Source organism: Macaca nemestrina, chromosome 5, assembly GCF_043159975.1.
Source record: "Macaca nemestrina isolate mMacNem1 chromosome 5, mMacNem.hap1, whole genome shotgun sequence".
Taxonomy (NCBI): Eukaryota; Metazoa; Chordata; class Mammalia; order Primates; family Cercopithecidae; genus Macaca; species Macaca nemestrina.
In genome coordinates, this window is record NC_092129.1 from 84368301 (window position 1) to 84392889 (window position 24589).

At 32.1% G+C, this 24589-nt stretch overlaps 1 protein-coding gene across 6 annotated transcripts in view; it reads right to left on the reverse strand.

Moving 5' to 3' along the window:
* The window catches only part of LOC105478796 (glutamate ionotropic receptor kainate type subunit 2), a 705430-nt gene that overhangs the window by 182021 nt on the left and 498820 nt on the right, over nt 1–24589 (reverse strand). For all 6 annotated transcript variants that reach the window (XM_071096677.1, XM_071096679.1, XM_011736429.3 and 3 more), the window contains exon 11: nt 11305–11528. In XM_071096677.1, the coding sequence (XP_070952778.1) occupies nt 11305–11528 (224 nt within the window). The remainder of the gene's footprint in view (nt 1–11304; nt 11529–24589) is intronic.

Consider the following 24589-nt stretch of genomic DNA (forward strand, 5'->3'; position numbering starts at 1 on the left):
AAAATCATCTGGCCATTTAAATTGATTTAAACTAATATGCAATTATCTGGATGACACAAAAATAGCAACAGCTACCATCAAGATATAAAGCACATAAGGTTTTCTATTTTACTAGAAATTTTACCTACAAAAATAATTTTTATAACATCTTTCACAAAGCTGAATGACTTGTGGGTTTTCTATATTCCCACTAAATAAATTGGAAATGTCTTTAGAAAATATAGACACTCTATTGTATCAAACAAATCAATAAAATATTTTAAAATTATATATATGCATTCTATATACAGTTGACTACCTAAAACAGCTGAAATATGTTTGGAAATCATTTATTAATTTTGTTTTCAACTAAAATATCTAAATAAATATTATATATATTTGTTGTTGTTATTGTTGTTGTTGTTTTTGCTGTTGCCCAGGTTGGAGTGCAGTGGCATGATCTCGGCTCACCGCAACATCCACCTCCCAGGTTCAAGTGGTTCTCCTGCCTCAGCCTCCCTAGTAGCTGGGATTACAGGCGTGTGCCACCATGCCCGGCTAATTTTGTATTTTTATAGAGATGGGGTTTCTCCATGTTGGTCAGGCTGGTCTCGAACTCCTGACCTCAGGTGATCTGCCCACCTCGGCCTCCCAAAGTGCTGGGATTACAGGTGTGAGCCACAGCACCTGGCCCCAAAATAAATATTTTTAAATTCTTAGGTGGATGATGTAAAACATTATTTTTAATATCTTCCTAATTTTAAATATTGAAGCTCTAATTGAAAATTGAAGTAGTAATATCAACATTTTAAAATAAACACACATTTCTCTAAGTATGAATCTCATCTTTGCATGTCCATCTACAAGCAAAATTTTCTCTATTTTTAATGTTTCTTGTTTCATAAAATCACTAGATTATTACCGGTTTCCAAAACATATCTTCAGTCTAGTGAATTGCTAAACTTATACTGAAATACACCTCCCAGTACCCCCCATTCTCAATACCAATAATAGTAAGGGAAGCAGGGAAACACTTACCTAATTTTATTATGTTAAAATAATATGCAGGTGCATATTCTGAACCAACTTAGATGACAGTTGTAGCCCTATTCTGTTTATAATGTTTATCATGCCAGTAACATTCAAAACCTACAATTTCACCTTTGCTTCAAATATTAAGTTTATCCATTTAATAGGAAAATTTACTGCAAATGCATTCATCTCATTTTATCATCTAAGGTGTAGTCAGAAGCCCATGAGAAAGCGAAAAGTTAAAACTAATTAATTAATTTAGGATATAACATTTCTCATAAAGAATAGCAGGAAACTATGTTATATCCAGGCAGGAAAAGAGGAAAATCACCCTTTATAAAGGTTAAAGGTACTAAAACTGAAAGTCTGTTTCAATCAATGCTCATTAAATAAAATAGAAATAATAACTACAGGCTTGAAATGCAAATATATATAATAACTTCATTAATATGATTTTCTGTCATTAGGAATGAAAGGTGAATTTCTGGGCTTCCAAACAAAATTTCAAAAATGCGTATAAAATCAACACGTTTCTTAAAGAGATAACTTTATATTTTTGTAGTCACATTTATTATGCAAGAGCTAACTAGAAAAACTACACATATTAAAAGTTAATGGAATAGTTTGCATTGTCATTTGTTTTATTAATTATATTTATATACAAAATAGATCAACCAAGATATTTCTATCCAAAGATATTCAAATTCCCATTACTATTTAGGACAGCCACGATATTTTTTCAAAAAAAAAAAAAGAACCTCTCTCTTTCTATATCTGTATACTCAACAGGATTGATATGAAAACAGTTTAACTTGAATGATGTAATTATGTAATGGAATGTAAAAAATTATAGCAATTAAGGTGTTGTGACATGCTCTAATGAATGAAGTTACACTGGTTGATGACACTATATCTCCTACTCATTAATTATTTGGATAGAGTGTATTATTTTACTTAGTATACAGGAAGTTATGAATTATCACTAAAATTTTGTCTGAACATTTTTATTTAATATTGATATTTCTCTCATATTCATGAATTACGAAAAAATCAAAACAATACTAATACCACTTGAGTCTTCAGAAAAACTCACAATGTTGTTTTATTCTTTTAATACATGTAGCTAATAATTTTCAGGGAAAAAGTGTTAGCATTTCCAGAGACTAGTTTTATAAAGCAAATCTACACATTTGATTGCTAATGTCTCCTGTCTAGGTGCCCAGTTGACTGGAAATAGTTTTTAAGCTTTCTTATTTGCAGTTTAAAGAAAAAGACATACTTCTTAAGTACAGCTAACTAAGGAATTTTTTTCAAGGAATTACCTGTTACTGTAAAACCAGGTACTACTAACAAGTAGTAAAAACATTTAATAGAGCATATTTATTTTTTTTAAAAAAACAGCCAAGTTCTTTTTTCTAGAATTTTGAAAAGAAAAACGAGAAGGTAAAGTTAATATGATAGGCAAAACAAATTAAGCGATAAAAATGCCTTTTTGAATATGTTTTCTATTTTCTTCTAAATTTATTTTTTCTTTAGTGCCACATTCCTCCCCATAATATGTTAAAAAGCGTTACAATAACAGCATTAAACAAAAAGAAAACATCTCTAATCTCATTTGTGGTGAGGGTGAGGGGCTGGGGGCTGATATATATACGTATTTATTCCTTAAATCAAATCATAAAAACACACAGTTACTAATTTTTAAAAAAGATAATAACTGAATCTCTTTATAGTTCTCAAATATAACCTGGCTATTGTTGACACGCAATATGTATCAGTTTTCTTCTTTTTTCTCTGAATAGTTTCCCTCACCTGACCCACCACTCTAGTACAAGACTATATAGAGAACCATCCATTTGAAAGGACTCTAACCCAAATAATTTACAACAAAAGGACAGCTTTATCCAAGTAAAACTGTAACAAATTTAAGTGTCATGTTTGATATTAAAGAAAAAAAACTGACCTATTTGTCTACATTTCTCAAGACAAAATTACCTTTTATGAGCACAGTACTCTTAATCATTAAGACATACAGAAAGAAAAAATTAAAAAACCTAGTAAACAATTCTTTCTTTCTTCATGATCTTTATGTCACTGGCTTCCTGCACAGAATGCACTGTTTCAAGGTATATGTTCATATAAAAGCTGTCGCCTGTCTTTACTAGACATTGCAGATTAAAATATTTCATTTAAAAAATTGACATTTTTGTTAAAACCACTGATTTTGCTGGAATCGTTGTTTCAGATTGAGAAGACCTTTCTTAGGTTGACTGAGAACCCTTCCAAAAAGACCAAGGGCAGCATTTTTCCAGTGGCTATGGAAAACAGTAGTGAAATTTTGTTTTGAGAATTACCACAGACAGACCAGTCTCCTGGGGTGTATTCTTACAAGCAATACACAGTACTCTGCAGCTATGAAAAATGTTGCTATCTAGAAACAACAAAACATAAAAGAATAAGTGTATCACTTGGTAAAAAATGTTTGTTTTTCCTTATCTTGTTGGTTCTTAAAAAACACCTCAGAAAAATTATTTATTCTGGTCCAAAAAAAAGGAAGAAAGGAAAAAAAAAAGAATAAAGTGAAAGATAAACCAGTATTAGTCTTGTCCTATTAGCTTCTCAGCTTGAATTAGCTAGTGAGAAATGTATAAAAGACACAGCAGTAACTGCTAAAGAACCTACTACACCCTATTGTCCAAATCTTCAAAAAAAAAAAACATTAATTTTTTAAGGGTGTGTTGCTCTTATCAGATGTGTGTTTGTGTGTAAAATACAATTACATGTTCCATAAAGGATTAAGAACAGAGGTGCCATTTTTGATAGCAAATATAATAATTTAATAAGCATTGAACTTCAAGTTTTAGCACTCTGAGTTTCTTCATGTCACCCCATAAACTGTAACTTATTATAATTAATTTTGCGATTTACTGAGCTAGACATCATGAAATTTCTAAATGGAAACAAATCATCACAGATGACCATAGTTCTCAGAAGTTCATTGGCCAAGATATTTTTGAGTGGAAACACTTAAAATGACCACAAAGAGGAAGTCTTTTTGTTTCCAGGAGTCTTTCAATTCAATTCTGGTGATGGAGGCAAAGAAGGATACAGAGGCCAATAATTTATCCATAGAATTTGAAAAATAAGCATATGCTATCAAATTTCTGCTTTTGTGTTTATACTTAATTTTGACCTAACAATAGTAAATTATATTTATGGAAAAACATAATTTATAGATTGATGTAGAGACTTCTAAAAAATAAATAAGCACATTTATCCTTTATTTGTCCTTTAAAAATAATAACTAGCATTTAATTACAGAAAATTACAGAAAAAGCACATTAATTTTAAATTGCCTTTGTCTTACTCAATTTTTTCTCAAATCTTTTATGCCTGTAAATGTTTGCCATCATTTAAAAATTGAGAGGTGGAAAATATGTTTGATTTCTCCTCTGAAGATTAAATTTTCTTCTTTGCCCTAGATGGATACTTTCAGTCCAGATCTCTACTGCCTCAATTACCTTGATATCATATTTATCACAAGTGAAAAGAAGTCATTGATTCAACTTAGTTTCAATTGGTTTGGTTCTACAAAACATACAAACTAAGAATATTTTCTGGGTTGGTGATTCCACATATACTTGCAACTATAAACATCATTGGAACCACTAAAAATAAAGAGGTACATTATAACATAAAATAATAATTTTAAAAATATTATTTAATGCAGAAGTAGCCTCATCTACTATGGAAATATTTTAATCCACAGTTTGAAAATGTATATAATTTTCATCAATGTTTACTTTTGGGTCCATAATTTAGATAAATATTTGTTAATATTTAATCAATTTTAACAATCACTTTCATATGTGACAGGCATATTCACAGAACAGCACTTATTTAAAACCAAATTTTCAGCAAATTTTAGGAAAATGGCTAAGAATTGGGAAGCAGAATAAGTGGGAAGAAGAATAACAAATAGGCTTTTCTGCAATTTATTTAAGTAAAAAATAGGACATTAAAAATAAAATATATCTAAAGTTCTGTTAAGGTAAAATTGAAATAGTTTTTTTTTTTTAGTAAAAGTTGGCAAGTTGGTGGCAAAGATAAACAACAAAATTGGCATTTCATTTTAATGTGACAAGAGTCGTTTTGACAGCGGACTAGTGTAACACTGAACATCCCACCAAAACAGTTATCTATTTTTAAGTGCATAATAATTCATTGTTGTCCTTCATCGTATGTTAAATGTCACCCATCACTGTGACAAAAATATGAAAGTTATTGCACGCTAGTCCATAGCTGAGATCAAAGCTGTTAATGCAAGCACTTTGGATATGGTTTTCTAAAGTCAGTTAAACCATCAAAAACACTATGTTTAGAACATCTTTACCTCTGAGCTCCAAGAGAAATACAGAATATTTTTTAAAGTATAAGGACTTTCAGTAATGCAATAGCCTTGTCACCTTGTGACCACAGATCATGTTAAAGCCAAAATATAATGTTAAGACAGTCTTGGTGGTCACTGCAAATAATAAACCATTGAGCAGATTCTGGGGAGTCCATCCCCTGCTGCCTAACCCACTAATATAATAAATAATATTCTGATACTCTAAAAATATTTCAAGGCAATTATATACAGAAATGCACAAAAAATTCCTATATTCTCTTAACTTAGAAAAATGTTATGCATGTAGCATATTGAATATTCTTTGATTTGCTCTTCTACCTAAGAAGTTCAGGTTAGTTAATATTGTTTGGCTTCCTTTACACTTTCTCCTCTATTTGACCCTAATCATTTGTTCATTTAAATAGCCTAATGCATTTTTATGTAATAGTATTCATACTGCAAAATTTGGTATAGCAATTTATTCTCCAAAGTTTATTTGTATTTTTAAATGCCAATTTCAGAATAAAATATGCACTATTAAAGACTTAGTGAATAATTATTAAGGTTACATCAATCCTGTTGGAGAGATATGAGTGTACCATTATTCCTTTCTTTTAGGTTTGGACTTCAGTTATTCATCTCTGTACATCAAGCTTCTAAGAACCCTAGACCAAGATTTACACACTGAATTTCAGAACAGCTCAACTTTCTTGGAGATACATATGGTTAACAGGAAAAAAAATCTAACTTATATGGGAATTTTAATTGACTCATTTTATAAACATTATCTATTATATCAATATCAATAGTAGCTTTAGTTTAATAAAATAAATATTTGAAGCAAGGTGAAAAATATATTTAATTATCAGTGTAAGGGGTGGGTGCCCTAACCAGACTTTTTATATGACTAACTGCCATCTCTATAATCATATGCCTAGGTGAAAGAAAAGAGAAAGAAAAAGGAGGGGAAAACATTTAGGGGAAAATCTAAGTATGAACCCATCATGGACAAGATTTCTTCCTAATCCTCTGTCAGCAAAGAGCTACTATTAGAATCTTGGGATAAGGTCATCTATGTCTAGAAAGCACTATCCCAGGCTAATCCTTACTCTTAAATAAGCATTCAGAGCTAATTCGGATAAGCATGCTGATTATGTCATTATGCTATAAATAATAATACAACTGCTTACAGGAGATCATCAAATATAAAACTATATGGAGACAAAAACTAACACCATGCATCTCCTTCTTAATATTGGTTAAATACATTTAAAACATTTATTAAGTATTATTAGATGATTTTTCTTAACATAAGAGTGAGGGGAAATTTTTAAAAGGCATTCACAAAATAATCTACTTTTAAATTCAATTTGAAAAACTTAAATTCTAGCAATTATTATTAGATCTTAATTTGTCATAAATTAATATTAATATGATAGGATAGCAGATATTCAATAAGCTTCTAATCTATTAGTCTAATGACAACTTAACAATCTTCCTCATGCCCTGTTTCCTTTCTAGGTGTATGTTTCTCTCCAGCAAAATATATATTACAAGATATTTTTTAGAAAAACGTATTTAAAATACATGGCATTCATACAGAATTTAGGATAATTTAAATATTATTATAACTTTGTTCAAGGTTAACAGATATTTATTGCCAGATATATGCACTGATTGTGAGTTATTCAGAAAATAACACATTCAGTTGGGTTCATTCTGGGATTAAAGCATTTGGTACAACTCTTAGTACTTATGGGTAGCCAATAGATATTGTTGAATAAACAAACAAATATATGAGAAATTAATTTTTAATATTTTATGGTATCTAATTAGTGCTTACTAGAGGCTCAACAAATATTTGACTAATTGAGTGAGCAGTTGATAGAATAATTAAACAAAAGAGGAAACAGAAAACCAATCCAAGGAGTAGTTTGGTACCTAAGAAAATATGCTAGGTAAATTGTAATAATAATAACAGGAACGATATAAGATGATGAACAAAACAAAAGTAAAATTAATAATGTTGACAAATTTTGACAATATTTAAATCACTCATTATAATTTAGTTTTGAGATAAAGCGTTTTTATTGCAAAGTATTACATAATTCCCTAATAGTTAATATTATGTAAATTCTAATAATAAATATGAAATCTGTTATTAAAGTGGTAGTTATTTTATGCCTTTGTTTCTGTGACTTTCAATGAAAATAAAATACATAAGAATTTTTTGAAACATGATCTTTTTCTCTATAATTGTTATGGAGAGAAAGAATACACTTAAAGATAAAATACCACATTAATTATGACATCAACAATGATGTCAATGAGTGTATCAGTGACCTCTATATAAGACATAATTTTTTGATAGGTAAAATAAGAATGCTAAAGGAAGCATGAAAATAAATGTATTTTAAATTCTAACAGATAGTGATTCCATTTAAATTACAAAGGCAATTAAATTATGCAATTTAAACTTGAGCATTTTATTTGTCTTTGCCCATCACAAACTTCTTTTATAGTAAAAGTTCAATACTATGTCAGAGTAGATTTTAATTAAACAAATTCATTTGATTTGGGATGTTCAGAATTTAAAATTTAAATTGACCATATTCAGACTTTGCTTTTAATCTGATTTTTCAATTTTATTTTTTCAAATTTAGAAATATTTTAAACAAGATTTTAAGATTGAAAATTGAAAAAAATATTCTGAGAAAATCCAGAAAATACTTATTCTTGTGTTATTACTTTACCAAGAATCTCTAATATAATATATGACTTAATACAATTTGTCTAACATTATTACTTAATGGGATATCTATTAATTTGCCCACAAATGAAGATTTTAAACTTATTTTTTTAATGAGGCAATTTGTTTTGAAATTGTTGAATAAAAAGCTGAAATAGTATCATTTTCCTATCTGTTCACTTAATAACTAATGACAAAATATAACAGTAACATTTCAAAATATAAAAGCAGTAGCAGTATAAAAAAATGGTACATTGGCTGACTTTATGTTCTCAAATAGGATGACGTACTTGAATTTCTTTCATGTAAAATCAGTACCGATTACCGTAATTACACAGATGCTGTCTATGATGGTTTATCAAGTGAGTTATAGAAATATTTTGAAAAGTTAGATAAGTGCATATCCATCCATATGCCTCTATTTGCAAATGTACTTTTTGTAAGCTGGAAAGGAAACCAGATGCTTCAGTATTTGCTTTGACTCTAACTTCAAAAGCCGTGGGCTTGGCAAATTAGGAATAACTAAAATTCCTAATACAAATTTGAAGTAACTCAAAACTCTGTGTTTAAGATCTCCAGAAAAGTACCGTTAGACCTAATTCAGCTTGATTAATGCCCACACAGTTGCCTCGAAGTTGTCTCATGACATTTTCCTCTAGGTTTTATTTCTATCCTCCTGGGAAATTTGTTAATTTAAGAAAAAACAAGGGTACATGCAGACATAAAGGAAGCCTTTTTCTATATTTTGGAGTATTTAGTTTTCTGTTTGGCCTGTGGGCTGGCGGAAGAGTTTTCTAGTCATTGAATTGCTTAATCTGAAACTCTTGCGCTTATTTCTCTGAACACATAAACTAGAGTGGCTGCGTCTGTCACTATAAAAAAGATGTAACTGGTCCAAAGATGATCAAAAATGTGAAGGTTGTTTTATTCTCACAGAAGGTGGAAAAAGCTGGAGCTAAAAGTTTAGGAACTTCATACTCCAAATTCTCATTACTGTGGGGAGAACCCCAAAAGTCACATAAAATTTTAATAGGCTCTACCGTACAGCTTCAAATGCTATAGGGCAATATGCTTCCAATACGTAGTTTTGGGCAAATGCGAACAATAATTATCTGAAGAACACAATTCTTTTTTTTTTTTTTTTTTCTTGAGATGGAGTCTCACTCTGTCGCCCAGACTGGAGTGCAATGGCACGAGCTTGGCTCACTGCAAGCTCTACCTCCCGGGTTCACGCCATTCTCCTGCCTCAGCCTCCCCAGTAGCTGGGACTACAGGCGCCCACCACTATGCCTGAATAATTTTTTGTATTTTTAGTAGAAACGGGATTTCACCATGTTAGCCAGGATGGTCTCGATCTCCTGACCTCATGATAGAACACAATTCTTAATATTTAACTAATTAGGTAAAAATAATGCATTTGCAAAATAATTACATATAAATAAGTAAAAAATTATCTGTGGGCAAATATATAAAATATATAAAAATATTATGCTACTTTTTTTCTTTTTTTTTGAGATGGAGTCCTGCTCTGTCTCCCAGGCTGGAGCGCAGTGGCAGGATCTCGGCTCACTGCAACCTCCCCCAGCTTCAAGCAATTCTCCTGCCTCAGTCTCCGGAGTAACTGGGACTACAGGCGCACACCACCATGCCCAGTTAATTTTTGTATTTTTAGTAAAGACGGGATTTCACCGTTTTGGCCAGGATGATCTCAATCTCCTGACTTTATGATCCGTCCACCTTGGCCTCCCAAAGTATTCGGATTATAGGCATGAGCCACCACACCCAGCCAATATTATGCTACTTCTAATTGATTTTAGTCATTTTTTAACTTAATGAACTAAAGATTTTTATGACTAGAAAAAAATATATATATATTACTTCTTTGGAAAAAAAAGTTTAATTCCTTATTGAAAAATAAGTTCAATTCTTTACAAATACCCTTACTGATAAATTTATCAAAAGAATCTATGTAACATAATTGAAAAGACACTGCATATTTAATTTTGATTATACAGCACAAAACATATATATTTATACTTTATAGGTATTTTTATCACCATGAAAAATTATATGTAGAATTCTAATTGATTTTTAAGAGTTATCTTTTTGATATTTAAAAAATATAAAAATTCAAAGAATATAATGAGTATGTGGCTTAACTCCATGTTAATAGAGTCATGAATCCTGAGGCACAATACTAATCTTCTTAATTAAAGCAAAAGTAAATTAAATCATATTGAAATAATCTATCAGTTGAAAGTCTGATAGTGAGGGAAGCATAAATAAACATGATTACGATTTCCACCTCTGAGAGTAAAATAAAGTAATACCATCAACATAGATTGATCTGTATCACAGATTTTAAAGGCCATTATTAAAAAATAAAATTTATATATTTTTCATTTAGGCATTTTTCTTTTTTTCTTAATTTTTATTTTTCATAGAGATCGGGTCTCCCTATGTTGACCAGGCTGTTCTTAAACCTCTGACCTCAAGGAAATCTTCCTATCTTGGCCTCCCAAAGTATTTGGATTATAGGCATGAGCCGCCATGCCTGGCCTGGTATTTTACCTTCTGATCCTATGACTTGAAACATACCCTACATGTCAATGACAATAAGGTACTTTTTGTAGTGGCATTTATTCTGTGGGAAAAAAAAAAAAAAAAAAAAAAAAAAACAAGAAAAAAACCATACATTATGTAGAATACTAGGGTAGTCCTTTTATAGTTAGAACGTTTATTATAAATTTCTTGGTTCCTTAAAAAAGGCCTCCTTTTAAATTTTAGTACTTTGGTTTTTCTTGTAACTGAATTATTAACTCAAGTTAGTAAAACATGTTATTTTGGTTTTGGTGCATCAGAAATCTTTGAAGTGAGGCAATGATTCATTTATCATATAGATTTTAAAAGCTTTTATATTCTGGTAATCCCTAAAACACTTATAGCTTACTGACACAACCAGCATGCTCTCTGCCCACAAAGACAGGACAGTACATTTTGATAAATGAATGTGATTCTTAAAACTTCATTATTTCTCAGCACCCCGTGGAAAATAAAGAACAGAAAAAGTAAAATTGATTGTGACTTTTGACAATTATTAGTTAGATAAAGGAGGTAACAATTGCCAAAAAAATCACAAAAGTGAGCATGTTACCTGGCTATGACAAAGAGCACACAACTGACACCCAAGTAAGCCAGCAGAATATACATCCAGATATCAGGGGAGAGAGGATTCAGGAAGGAGAAGACGCCTGGGTTTGTACCATTGGGCTTGCGGTACAAAATACTTATTCCAAGTGTCATAAAGGGCTTGGAAAAGTCGATGACCTTCTCTCGAACATAGGTAATAGCCAGTGGAGCAACTGCAAGGTCAGCTTTCTGTAGACAGAAACAAAAAAAAAAAAAAGAAAGAAAAAATTGGTTTCCAGTCACAAGAAAAAATCAGTAATCAAATTAAATAAAACAAAGGTTTCACACTTAATTGTCTCAGTAATTATTATGTTAAAAATTAAAGCATTACTCTGAAGTAAAGAATCTGATTTACTGCACTAATCATTTCTATGTTCTTCTGGATTAACAAATCAGCGTTTATTGGAAGTACATAGAGAAAAACACTTCATAGAATAAAAAAACTGAAGCAACTATTGTACACAGTACATGAATTATGCTACCAACCTTCTCGTAATTGCTTTTATTTTAAACTTTAAAAATCTATTTAATATTAACTATCATTTTCTTAATACATTGATCAAATTATAATAGCAATAAAAACTACATCAAATTACATAGCTGAGAATTAGGAGATATTCTGATTTTAAAACTGTAGAATACAGTTAAAAGGTTTTAGTCATTAAATAGTTAAACTATTGTTTGAAACATCTCTCAGTGTGAATCTGTTTACTACCTCTAATTTGTTTTATATTATTTAATGAAAATCCTTGCAGCCTTGCCTAAATTGCATTAGGAAATGAGTTTTTCCATTTTCACAAACTTGCTAATTTTCCACGGTAGCTTAAACATGTTGAATTAGTATTGCTTTTCACTCATCAGGTTATAATCATCTGTCAAAGATGAACTTAAGCTCTAATATATTGTAAGAAATAATTATAATATTTTAAAATAACGAAAGCATCTATGATGAGAAACTATATTGCTACATTTTATTATTAATAAATATAAAAATTTTCAAAGAGAAAAGAACAAAATGTTCACTGTCAAGAGTTAAAGAAAGACATAAAAACATGAAATTATTCCTCCATGTTTTCTCGTCTCAGGCAAAATCAAAGGACTTAACAAAGAAACTTTTCTAACTTTGTTGACAATATTATTCTCTGTGTGTGTTTTTGTGCATTTGTGTGTTGGTGGCGTGCAGGGAAAGAACACTGAAATGCTTGGAAAGAATATCTTTGAGAGGAGCTACAGAGAAAGACATTTCTCTAAAAACCAGGAGGTTTTTAAAAAACCTTTAAAAAGGGTTTTAAAAATTCTGGGGGAGAGCATCATCATATTTCATATTCATAAATCAAAGAAAATATCAATTTAAAATAATAATTGCTAATATTCTTTAGGTAGCTGTAAAACAGGCACTATGTTAAGAACTTCACAGAAATTGTCACATTCTCCATAAAACTTACATAATCCTACTATTATTCCCTGTTTCAGATAAGGAAAATGAAACCTTGAGAAGTTAGAAAACGTATTCATTTTCATAGAGTTAATTAATCATTGGAACCAGGGTATAAAGTCAACCTGTGGGAGTCTACACCTAGAGTGTAACCATGACGTGCATCTCAAAAACCAACAATGGAATCATGGAAGAGTCATTCATTCATTCATTCATTCATTCATTCATTCATTTGTACAGATGGAAAGGGAAATGTATAGAAACAACTCTAGCTATTGAAATATTACAGTCTTTCAGAATTTAGAGGTTCAGGTGTAGAGTGCAGGCAGAGACAGTATTTTCTCCAGGAAGGAGACAGTACTTCCTCTAAGACATAAGGAAGAAACTAAAAATTGTTTGAAAAAGTGAACAACTTTGTTAACAGAAATAAAGTAGTTGATATAGTTTGGCTCTATGTCCTCACCCAAATCTCACATTGAATTTTAATCCATACGTGTTGAAGGTGGGGCCTGGTGGGAGGTGATTGGATCATGGAGGTGGTTTCTGATGGTTTAGCACCAGTCCTCTACTGCTGTCTCCTGATAGAGTTCTCAGGAGACATGGTTGTTTAAAAACGTGTAGTACTTCCCACTTCCTCCTTTCCCCTCCCCCATGCTCTGCCATGTGAGGAGGGTGCTTGCTTCCCCTCTCCCTTCCTCCAGGATTATAAGTTTCCTGAGGCTTCCATAGCCATGCTTCCTATACAGCCTACAGAACTGTAAGTCAATTGAACCTCTTTTTTTAATAAATTACCCAGTCTCAGGTAGTTCTTTATAGCGGTGTGAGAATGGACCAATGCAGTGGTAGTTTAAGAAATATAGACTTCAGGTAAAAAGTGAATAACATAAAGTAGTAGTTTGTCCCTGTTTGGAGGGTTGACTACACAGCACAATTTATACATGTGTTACTTTATTCTGTACCTCCTTTCTCTTAGGCACATGAAAAGCAAAATTTTATCACATATAACATATAAGCAAATATGCTATAAAGTGGTAACTTTTTATTTTTTAATTGACAGATAAAATATTATGTATACACAACATGTTTTGAAGTACATATACATTGTGAAATGACTAGTCTAGCTAATGAACATATGCATTAACTCACGCAGTTATCATTTTTATGGTAAAAATACTACATCCACTCTCTTCTTATATAGAATATTAAAAAGTTAATTTCATAGAAGTAGAGAGAAGAGGCCGGGCATGGTGGCTCACACCTGTAATCCCAACACTTTGGGAGGCTGAGGTGGGTGGAACATGAAGTCAAGAGATCGAGACCATCCTGGCCAACATGGTGAAACCCCATCTCTACTAAAATACCAAAAAAAAAAAAAAAAAAAAAAAAAAAGCCGGGTGTGATGACACACGTCTGTAGTCCCAGCTACTTGGGAGGCTGAAGCAGGGGAATCACTTGAACCCAGGAGGCAGAGGTTGCAGTGAGCTGAGATTGCACCACTGCACTCCAGCCTGGTGACAGAGTGAGACTCCATCTCAAAAAAAAAAAAAAAGGAAGTAGAGCGAAGAATGGTGGTTACTAGGGGATGGGCTGATTATAGGGGTAGCGGGAAAGGTTGTCAAGATGCTAGCCAAAGGAAATAAAATTTCAGTTAGACAGGAGAAAGAGGTTCAAGAGATCTATTGTATAAAATGATTATTATAGGTAATAATATATTGCATTCTTGAAAAATGGTAAAACATGTCTAATTCATATGCAACAAAAAAGTTAGAAAAAAATTCAAATAACACATATTAAAAGAACACAGCTACATTATTCCAAAAATGTTGTAATATAGGAATATATTAATAGGACTGAATAGTCATATATTAATTTTTAAAATTTATTTAGCATCGCTTAAAATAAAAATTATATTCCAAATATGAAAGAGAAAAATAGAAATTATGTAATTCTATAATATTTTTAATTATGAAAGATATTAGCCATTTAAAACAAAGGATACAAATAGACATATTCAGACATTTCATAAAAAGTTTAATGTACAAACAGACTGTATTACATCCATACAATGGAATATTATTATTCAGTTATAAAAATAAATGAGCTTTCAAGCCATGAAAAAGCATGGAGGAAACTTGTATGCATATTGCTAAGTGAAAGACACCAGAGAATTTAGAGGGTCAAGTTCAGAGCCTCTGAAAAGGCTACGCATTTTATGATTTCAATTATATGACATCCAGGAAAAGGCAAAATTATAGAGACAGTAAAAGATCAGTGGTTGCCAAGGATTCAAAAGAATTGAGATAGTGTTGAATATGCAGAGCACAGAATGATTTTAGGGTGGTGAAACTATTCTGTAGGATGCTATAATGGTGGATACATGATATGCATTTATCAAAACTCATTGTACAATAAAAAGAGATAATTCTAATGTAACTATGGACTTTAATCATAAATGTATCAATAATAAATCATCAACTATAACAAATGTACTACAGTAATGGAAGTTGTTAATAACAGGGGAAAATGTGTATGGAAATGGAAAGGGAGAGGGTCCAGGAAAGTCTGCTTTCTGCACAATTCATCTGTAAACCTAAAATTTCTCTAAAAAATAAATTATATATTTTTAAATAACAATATGTTGTCTTTACCACATCCTCAGTTAGTAGGTATATTGTGTTAAAACAATTTTGCTTGTGTTTGCAGCGCTAGATTGGGAAGGTGGAAGGGGAAAGAAAAATGAATGTCATAGTAATAGCTAGCATTAATGTGTCTATTACGAGGCAAAAATGTGCTATATTATTTGGAAGATTTTCACCTCTGTTGGTACTCACTACAGCCCTACAAAATTTGTAGTGTGATTTCCTTTTTACAAATGAAAAACAAAAACAGAATAGCCAACCCGAAACCTGAGATATTAAGGAAAGTATGGCTCCAAAGATGACTTAATGAGGCCCATTTCCCACTATTTTTCTGTACAACCATTCAAATATATCTCATCCATTTCTGTTGTTCTACCGGTTTTGTTATTTCCCTGCCCAAAATGATATTCTTTTTTCTCTAGTATTTGAATTTTGTAAGACACGTCTCTGGTTCTTTTCCTCCTGAATACTCTATCCTCCTGAATACTCTATACAATTTCTCTTCAGTGAATTTGTATATAATTTATAAATAGAATCATGTAATTTAACAGGCAGCAATATTTTATGTTGTGTTATTTCTGGTTATTTCACACATAAGTCAACCAATATGATATGAGAGATCTGAATGCACATATTATTGTAACTGTATTGTCTCAGTTCCTATGAGAGTGAAAACACTTGAAAGCCTGCAGGCATACCCTTCGATCAAAGCATGTAACTCTAAACTGAGGGAATGGTAACATTTCCCTCCCTGGAAATCTAACAAAGACACCTACACAGCAGCCATCTTAATAAATTAATAAGCATTAATTTAATATTCTACCATTCTATGTGAAACTCTTCCAAATTGTCTTATTCATCTTTATGATCATAATGAACCTAACATCCCTACGGCATTGGATAAAATTTGACACCAAGGAACTGCTTAGTAAATGTCTGCCGAATACAGTTTCAATTTAACTTACTAAAATTTTCAAAGACAACCACTCAGAGAACTTTTAAATGAAACTTTTTTCTAGTCTTACTATAGAAATAAAATTTATTTGTACAATAATATAATTCCAATTGAACTAACCATCTAGATAGAGCAGATTAATTCCTTTTACAGTTACATAACTAATAGCAAACTACCAATTATATCTTATAAAGCAATGGTAAAAATTATTGATCTAATTTCTGGAAACTTAGACCAAAAATTAGATAACAAAGCATATCTTCATGAATGGCACAATGACTCCAAATTTCAGTATGTTGTGAAGCTTTCTTCTTTATGAAGTTTCTGAAGTCAAAGAACATAATGATCTTATTTTTATAATACATGATCTCGTCAGTGAAACATGTATACTTCTAAAGGTTCTTGCAATTTAACACTGGAAAACCAGTTCTAACCTTGTTTACTTTTCCATGATGTGGTTAAATGTTTAATAAAATGGGTAAAATAATTAAAGTAGTAAGTTCATATGAATAAATTGGAAACATTTATTCTGACTAAGACTTAAGCTAGTTCCTTATTCATATTCAATGTAATGTCACATGTAAGTAATACCACACATTCCTAAACTCTCCACAATGCATAATGGGAACAAATAATTTGTCTCTGTGTGCACTTGAAAGAAAACACAGTTCACCTTCTGTACATATGGTACACCACCTCTGCCACTACCAACCTGGTCACATTTCCTAAACTCTTACAATGGCCTCCAACTCGTCCCCTATTTTCATTCTCGCCCAACTAGAATCTCTTTCCCATCCAAACTCCAGAAGGTTCTTTCTAAAACACATACCAGATTACCATTTTCTGCTCAGTATCCTCCAATGACTTCTAGAACATGTTTGCCTACAAAGCACTACAAGATACGGCTTTATCAACGTTAGTTCCATCACTCTTCCAGTCTTTCTCACTGTTGTTTCAACAACTCTGTCTGCCTTGCTAATCCTAAAATGAGTGTACAAATTCCTTTTTCCAGGCCTTACACTTGCTGTTCCCTCTCCCTGGAAAGTTTGTCCCTGATACACACAGATGACTTATTCTCTCATTTCATTTGTGTGCTTGTTGTGATTTCACTTTTGCAATGGGGTTTCCATAGCATAGTGGCTATCATTCGCCTGACAATTACTCAAAGCGGTCTTTCTTGAACACTCATTCTATCACTCTTTATCCCCATACAGTACTTTCATTTTCTTCATGAAATGTGCCATAAACAGACATTGTCACTTGTCAGTCTTTTTCTATTAGAATGTAAGTTCCTTTTGAGTAAGGAGTTTCACTATTTTGCCCAATTCTGTAACTTCAGTGTCTAGTACAGTGACTGGCACAGAGTAGTCGCTAAATAATTATTTTTTGAATGAATAAAACTATCACTATTGCACATGGTAATTCCATACTCAGGACCCCCTTATTATTATTATTATTATTATTATTATTACTTTGCCAAAGAGAATACTCTTGAGGTTTGTATTTTCACTGTTTTTTTTTTTTTTCCCCCAAAGACTTCTTTTAGATTAACTGTTGGGTCATTTTTGTTGTAAAGACCACATTGTAGTAAAGGTAGGGACATTTATTAAAAGCGTCCTTGTACTTCATCCCTTCCATTTCCCCAACAACTTCAGCCCACTGTTTCTGTTGAGTTCTCCATCTCTGGCAGTATGAATGAGAAATGCTGGATTACATGGTTAATACTGGAATCATATAAAAGGGTAAAAATGAATTTTAAAACAATGAGATTTTTTTATGTGCTTGATTTTTAAATTTTGCTATGATAAATAATAGTAAATAACTACTAAAATGTTTCATAAATATCTCTGTGATTAACTGTTTTAGTTATTACCATAAACAAGTTACCGCATATGATTTTGTCAGCACTCACTAGGTGTTGTTCAAGAAAAAACTGATGAGATTAAAGTTACATAAGTTTAAAATATGAAAAAAAAATAGACTTGTATAAATTGTATATTTTCCATACTATACAAAATCTAATATGTATTTGCAGTTTACAAAAATATAAACTTATGTTTCAGAAATATGAATTTAGTTCATTTTCACCAAACCAAGTAGTTACCACACAGTGACCAACAGAAAGTAAAGTGGGCAATTGAGTTATAGGATTCAGAGATTTCTCTCATACTTGTAGGGTATGGATAGAAAATAATTCGAAAAAAACAAAACAAAACAAAACAAAACCCAGTAGATTTAGCTGCTGCTTAAGCACCTGCTTCTTGCTAATGGTGAAGTAAGCCTGATGATAATTTCAAATAATATTGAGTAAATCTACCAAATTTGCCATTAATGACAATGAAAAATGAACTTCTTAACTGATATCTTCAGAACAACTATGGCTCTAAAATGTTTCTAGAGTTTTGGGGGAGGAGATTAATTGTTTTAGTTTAGTTTTGTTTTATTCCCCACCCGAATCTGATTTGGTTGTGTACTCTCAATTGTGTGATTCATAAATATTGATATTCCTCTATACTAAAATTATTACAATTTTCCATGGAATAAATGTTGATATGGTTTTGTTGTGTCCCCACCCAAATCTCTTCTTGAATTGTAGCTCCCATAATATTCAGGTATTGTGGGAAGGACCCAGTGGGAGATAATTGAATCATGTGGGTAGTTCCCCCATACTGTCCTCACAGTAGTAAGTCTCATGAGATCTGATGATTTTATAAGGGGTTTCCCCTTTTGCTTGGCTTTCATTGTCTCTTGGCTGCCACCATGTAAGACGTGCCTTTTGCCTTCCCCCATGACAGTGAGGCCTCCCCAGCCACATCAAACTGAATCCATTAAACTTCTTTTCTTTTATAAATTACCCAGTCTCAGGCACTCTTTATCAGCAGCCTCAAAATCCTGGGTTCAAGGGATCCTCCTCCCACCTCAACCTCTTGAGAAGCTCAGACTACAGCCATGCACCACCACACCTGGCCAATTTTTCTATTTTTATTTTATTTATTTATTTTTTTAGAGATGTGTTCTGGTAATGTTTCCCAGGCTGACTGGAATTTATAATTAATATACCTGACAGGTTAGTTTTGTTTCCTAGAAAAATATCTGTGTGCAGAAATTTTCTGTTTTCTTCACAGTGATAATTCCTAAAAGACTAAACTTTTATTTAAAAATAATCTGAGATCTTTCATATCAATATTCCAAACATGTATTATTTCTATTATTATAATAGATATTACTATGTCTCTTATTATTTTATTGTTCATGATCATAGCACTGCATTAAACAATGTTTCTAATATTTCCTGTTTCTGATTTAGATATTACTGGTTTCTTGATTGTGAAATAATTAGCATCTTTTGAAATCATAGTTTAAGTGAAAAAAGTTATTCATACAATTACCTATATACAAAATATTGTGCAACATTCTGTAATTATTATATTTAAACATATATAAAACGAAAACAAGGCTATTACTTAAAACGTAATGTCACTATATATTTATCAAACATGTACTTGGAAAGAAAAAAATAAGTGGTTTCTTTGAAATACACTTATATGCAAACTTTCAAAATAGAAAATTATAAATAACTCAAAATGTTACTAAAAATCTCAGGTTACTTCTCAAACCTCTAAAACGTTCATATAATTTCTTGTTAATGAATTTAAGATACTATTTCACCTATATTTTTTCTGCTAAACCCTTTTAAATTTCCCTATTCAAATGCAATAGGACCACAATCAGTGGACCAAGAAACAACTACTAGCACTAAAATGGATGACTGTGAGCTACATGGAACCTACTTAATGGAATCTTGAACTTATAAATCGGCTCTAGTAAACCTTTCTTTAGTGTGTAATGGATTAAGCACATTGCATTCCCAGGGTCTACTTCAAACAATAGGTAAATGATAATGGTTGTAGATAATCAATGCTATAAAATTTTCTGTTATGATCATATTACTTTAAAACTGCACATTAGCTTTTATCTATTTAAAATACATTTTACAATAACAAACATTCATTGACAAAAGATTATTGAAATTCAACTATGCACCAGGCCTGGAGCCACATATAGAATTCAAAGGTTTTCATAACTGTCTCATTTCCCAGGTGCTCATAGCAGCATAGGAAAGATTAAGATGGAAACTAATAATCAGAAATGTCAATTAAGTACTTTGGCTGAAGTATGTATAAAAATAGTTGTGCTACAACTTTATTGACTTGCTCAATTATTGCTCTAATTAGTTAATAGAAACATACATGTATTAGTAAAATTTGTATTAATTCTGCAAATCCTGGAGTTGAAATGGGGCCCATGCACAAAGTGAGCATTAATGAAAGTGCAATGGACTCAAGAGGGAAAAGTGACAAGTATTGTAACCCAACTCACAGGTCCTGTTAACCTACTGCTAATTTCTGAATTTTTTTAAAAAAAACTGTGATGATAAGTTTATAAATTAAAACAGGCTTTAGAGTGGTTCATTCTTCAACAGAAATAAGAAGAGTTGAAGAGAGGTTAACACTTGCAAGCCATGTAAGTCAACTAGAAGGCACTTGTGGCTCCTCCCTCCTGTTCTCTTTTCCAGCTAAATAAAAATAAACATTAGAGAGCTTTCCAGTGTAGTCTTATTATTAGTACCTGAAAGCATATATTAAGCTGAACTAAGTACTGTAGCAAATAAATTGTAACGGGATTTTTAGTATCTCTTCCAAGTAAAAAACCAGGTAACTTTTTACTACATAGAATCTACCTTGCCCAGAACTTGCTTCTTAAATTCATTCATACCATATGTTGACTTACTAAGCAAACCTATCTTTGAATGGGTCAAATGTAAAATATAAATTTACACACCAAAAGAAGTAACTCCATGAGGCCAGGCGCGGTGGCTCATGCCTGTAATCCCAGCACTTTGGGAGGTTGAGGTGGCCGAGACCATCCTGGCTAACACAGTGAAACCCCCATCTCTACTAAAAACACAAAAATTAGATGGGCGTGGTGGCGGCGCCTGTAGTCCCAGCTACTCGGCAGGCTGAGGCAGGAGAATGGTGTGAACCCGGAAGGCGGAGCTTGCAGTGAGCCGAGATCGCGCCACTGCACTCCAGCCTAGGCGACAGAGATCGCTCCACTGCACTCCAGCCTAGGCGACAGAGTAAGACTCTGTCTCAAAAGAAAAAAAAAAAAAAAAGAAGTAACTCCATGTGATTAAAAAAATATATATATGCTAGTCATTATTAGTGTTACACGTAGATATCTTTACAATTAATTATATACCAAAAAATATTCTATAACATGTTTTATCGGGTTCTCATGACCAGTAAGATTCCCTGAATCTGCACCTTTAAGTTTTGTTAAGGTTTAAACATAACTATGTTATCAATATTTGTTAGACTTTTTGAGGTATGAGGGAACTTAAAATCGTGCCTTCTAACAAATATTGAATAACATAGTTATGACTGAACCTTTTCAAAACTCACTGTAACCTTGAACACCTGGGCTCAAGGGTTCCCAATGCCTCAGCCTCCTGAGTAGCCAGGGCATGCACCACCATGACTGCCATGCCTGGCTTTGTTTTGTTTTTGCGATGGAGTCTTATCATGTTGCTCCAGCTGCTCTGGAACTCTGTCCTCAAGTGATTTTCCCGCTTCAGCTTCCCAAAGTGCTGGCATTAAAAGTGCAAGCCACTGTGCCTGGGTCTTCCCTTCCCTTTTTATTCTTCCTTCCTTTCTTTCTTTTAACCACAGATAATTTTTTAACTAAAAAAATATAAAATTAAATGTCTAATAGCAGATGTAGAAGGATCTAAGAAAAAGATCAGAAACAAAGTACTTTTTCTATTAAATAAAAGTGGACCACTTACTATTCCAGCCTGCCAGAGTATTAATATATCCATATTACTTAACTCCAATAGGTCACACCTAGAATTTTTGAGAAATAAAGCTCATAAACAAGTTGATATACAAAAGTGTTTTTCCAAGATCATCTGTAATCTGGAACTATGCCCCAAAAAGGAATGGCTAAATCAAACAGAATATGACAAGAAAAAATTACCATTCACTGTTAAGCAGCAATTTATAATGTTTCCAGTGAAATGTAATGGACACTGATAATGATGATAAATACCAAAACATGCAATAATAAACACTAACTCGACTAAATATAAACATAGTAAGATGGGAAACATGTAGATTAAATAATTCTTGAAATATATCAACCAATCATAAATGAAAGAGGGTTTAGATTCCAATTTAAACAAGTAAATTATAAAAAATTAATAATTAACTATTATAAGACAATCAGAAAAAGGTACATAAATACCATTTCTTGAAACTTGATGTCATTAGGAATTGAAATTTTAAAAATTCTGATAATGATCGTGTGTGTGTGTGTGTGTTTTTAAGTCCCTTTCTTTTTAGTCCCACAACATGGTCTTGGATTTACTTCAAAATAGTGCAAGTAAAGAGGAAATTGGTGGGAGAAAAGATGAAATGAGATTGCCAATGGTTTTATTATGCTGGAAGCTTGGTGATGGGTGCATGGAATTTCACTTTACTTTTTTATTTGCACAGGTTTGAAAATTTCTACAGTGTGTTTGAAAAGTGTAGAATAAATAATGGAAAGACATCAAGCAATGCTAATAGTATTTATCTATGGTTACTAGAATTGTGGTTGTTCTTTCATATATTTCTATATTGCACAATTTTAGCAATGAAAATATATTCTCTATTTCAATAAAAACACAATACATGCCTTTTAAATTCATATATTCTATCTTTTTTTTTTTTTTTTTTTTTTTTGAGACGGAGTCTGGCTCTGTCACCCAGCCTGGAGTGCAGTGGCTGGATCTCAGCTCACTGCAAGCTCCGCCTCCTGGGTTCACGCCATTCTCCTGCCTCAGTCTCCCGAGTAGCTGGGACTACATGCGCCGCCACCTCGCCTGGCTAATTTTTTGTATTTTTTTAGTAGAGACGGGGTTTCACTGGGTTAGTCGGGATGGTCTCGATCTCCTGACCTCGTGATCCGGCCGTCTCGGCCTCCCAAAGTGCTGGGATTACAGGCTTGAGCCACCACGCTCGGCCATATATTCTGTCTTGAAAAACTTCATTAATCAAATAAAGCACAATTTTAAACAATAAAGGTCACAAATTTTTTATGGTTATTAAATTTAAGATTTTAAAGATTGAGATGCATATATATAAAGTTTTATTTGGCCTAAGTTTGTAGAGTAGGTTCAGTACAAATACAACTCTTTTCTGAAAATAAACTACTAAGACATGAAATGAGTAAAAAGTGAAGTGAATGTTTTGCTTTATTTTTAGTTGCTGAAATGAAGACAATATGTTACATATTTTGAGGACAAGGAAAACTAAGCTCCCTTTTTATAAATATATTTTAATTAGAACAATTCAAATGGAATCTCTGATATCAAATATAAAGTAATGTGTTGCAGGAAAGTGTTTGCTACTATGTTTGAATGCTACCAGTTCTTATTATTCTCATATGTTTGTGCAGTTTTTCCAGGAATAACATGAAGTAATAATCAATTAGATTACTGTTCTGTTTAGATGTAAAAATAAGACTTGGAACAAAGACAAAATTATAAAAATGTTAAATATCCCTAATTTCAGAAGGTAATTATCATCCCTTCACTAGTTAAAAGAGTTCATATAAAAATATCTCAGAGTAAAACACAGTAAGTTTCTATTTTCTCAACTGTGAAATAATATGACAGAATCTATCAATCAGTATCTACTGGTAGACTTGGCAGAGTAGGAATGTCAAGATATTTAAACATGATCCCTCCCAGAGCTTACACATGATTCTTTGAAGCAAGAAATACCCAGAGAAACTATAAGAACACAATAAACTATATAAGCAAGAGATCAGTGGAGCAGTTAGGAGAAGATTTATGGAATGTTTGAGATAAATTATGAGTGAGAAAGAGCAATATAGCAGTTAATAAACATGGATTCTGAACTCATTAGTGACCCAAACTGTCCAATTAGCAGCCACAATTTGTTTCTATCTTTGGTTACCCCAAAGAAGGGTATATTTAATCTGCCAGTCTGATGAGCAAACCAAATATTCAGGTCACTGGAAACAACTCAAGGGTCATAGCTAGACTTATAAGAATGGCTTTGAGTTCTGCCTACTAACCAAAATGATCACAGTCAGTTTTAGTTTTGTATAGTTGGCTCTGACACTAGATAGCCACAGTAGTCCAAGGGACACC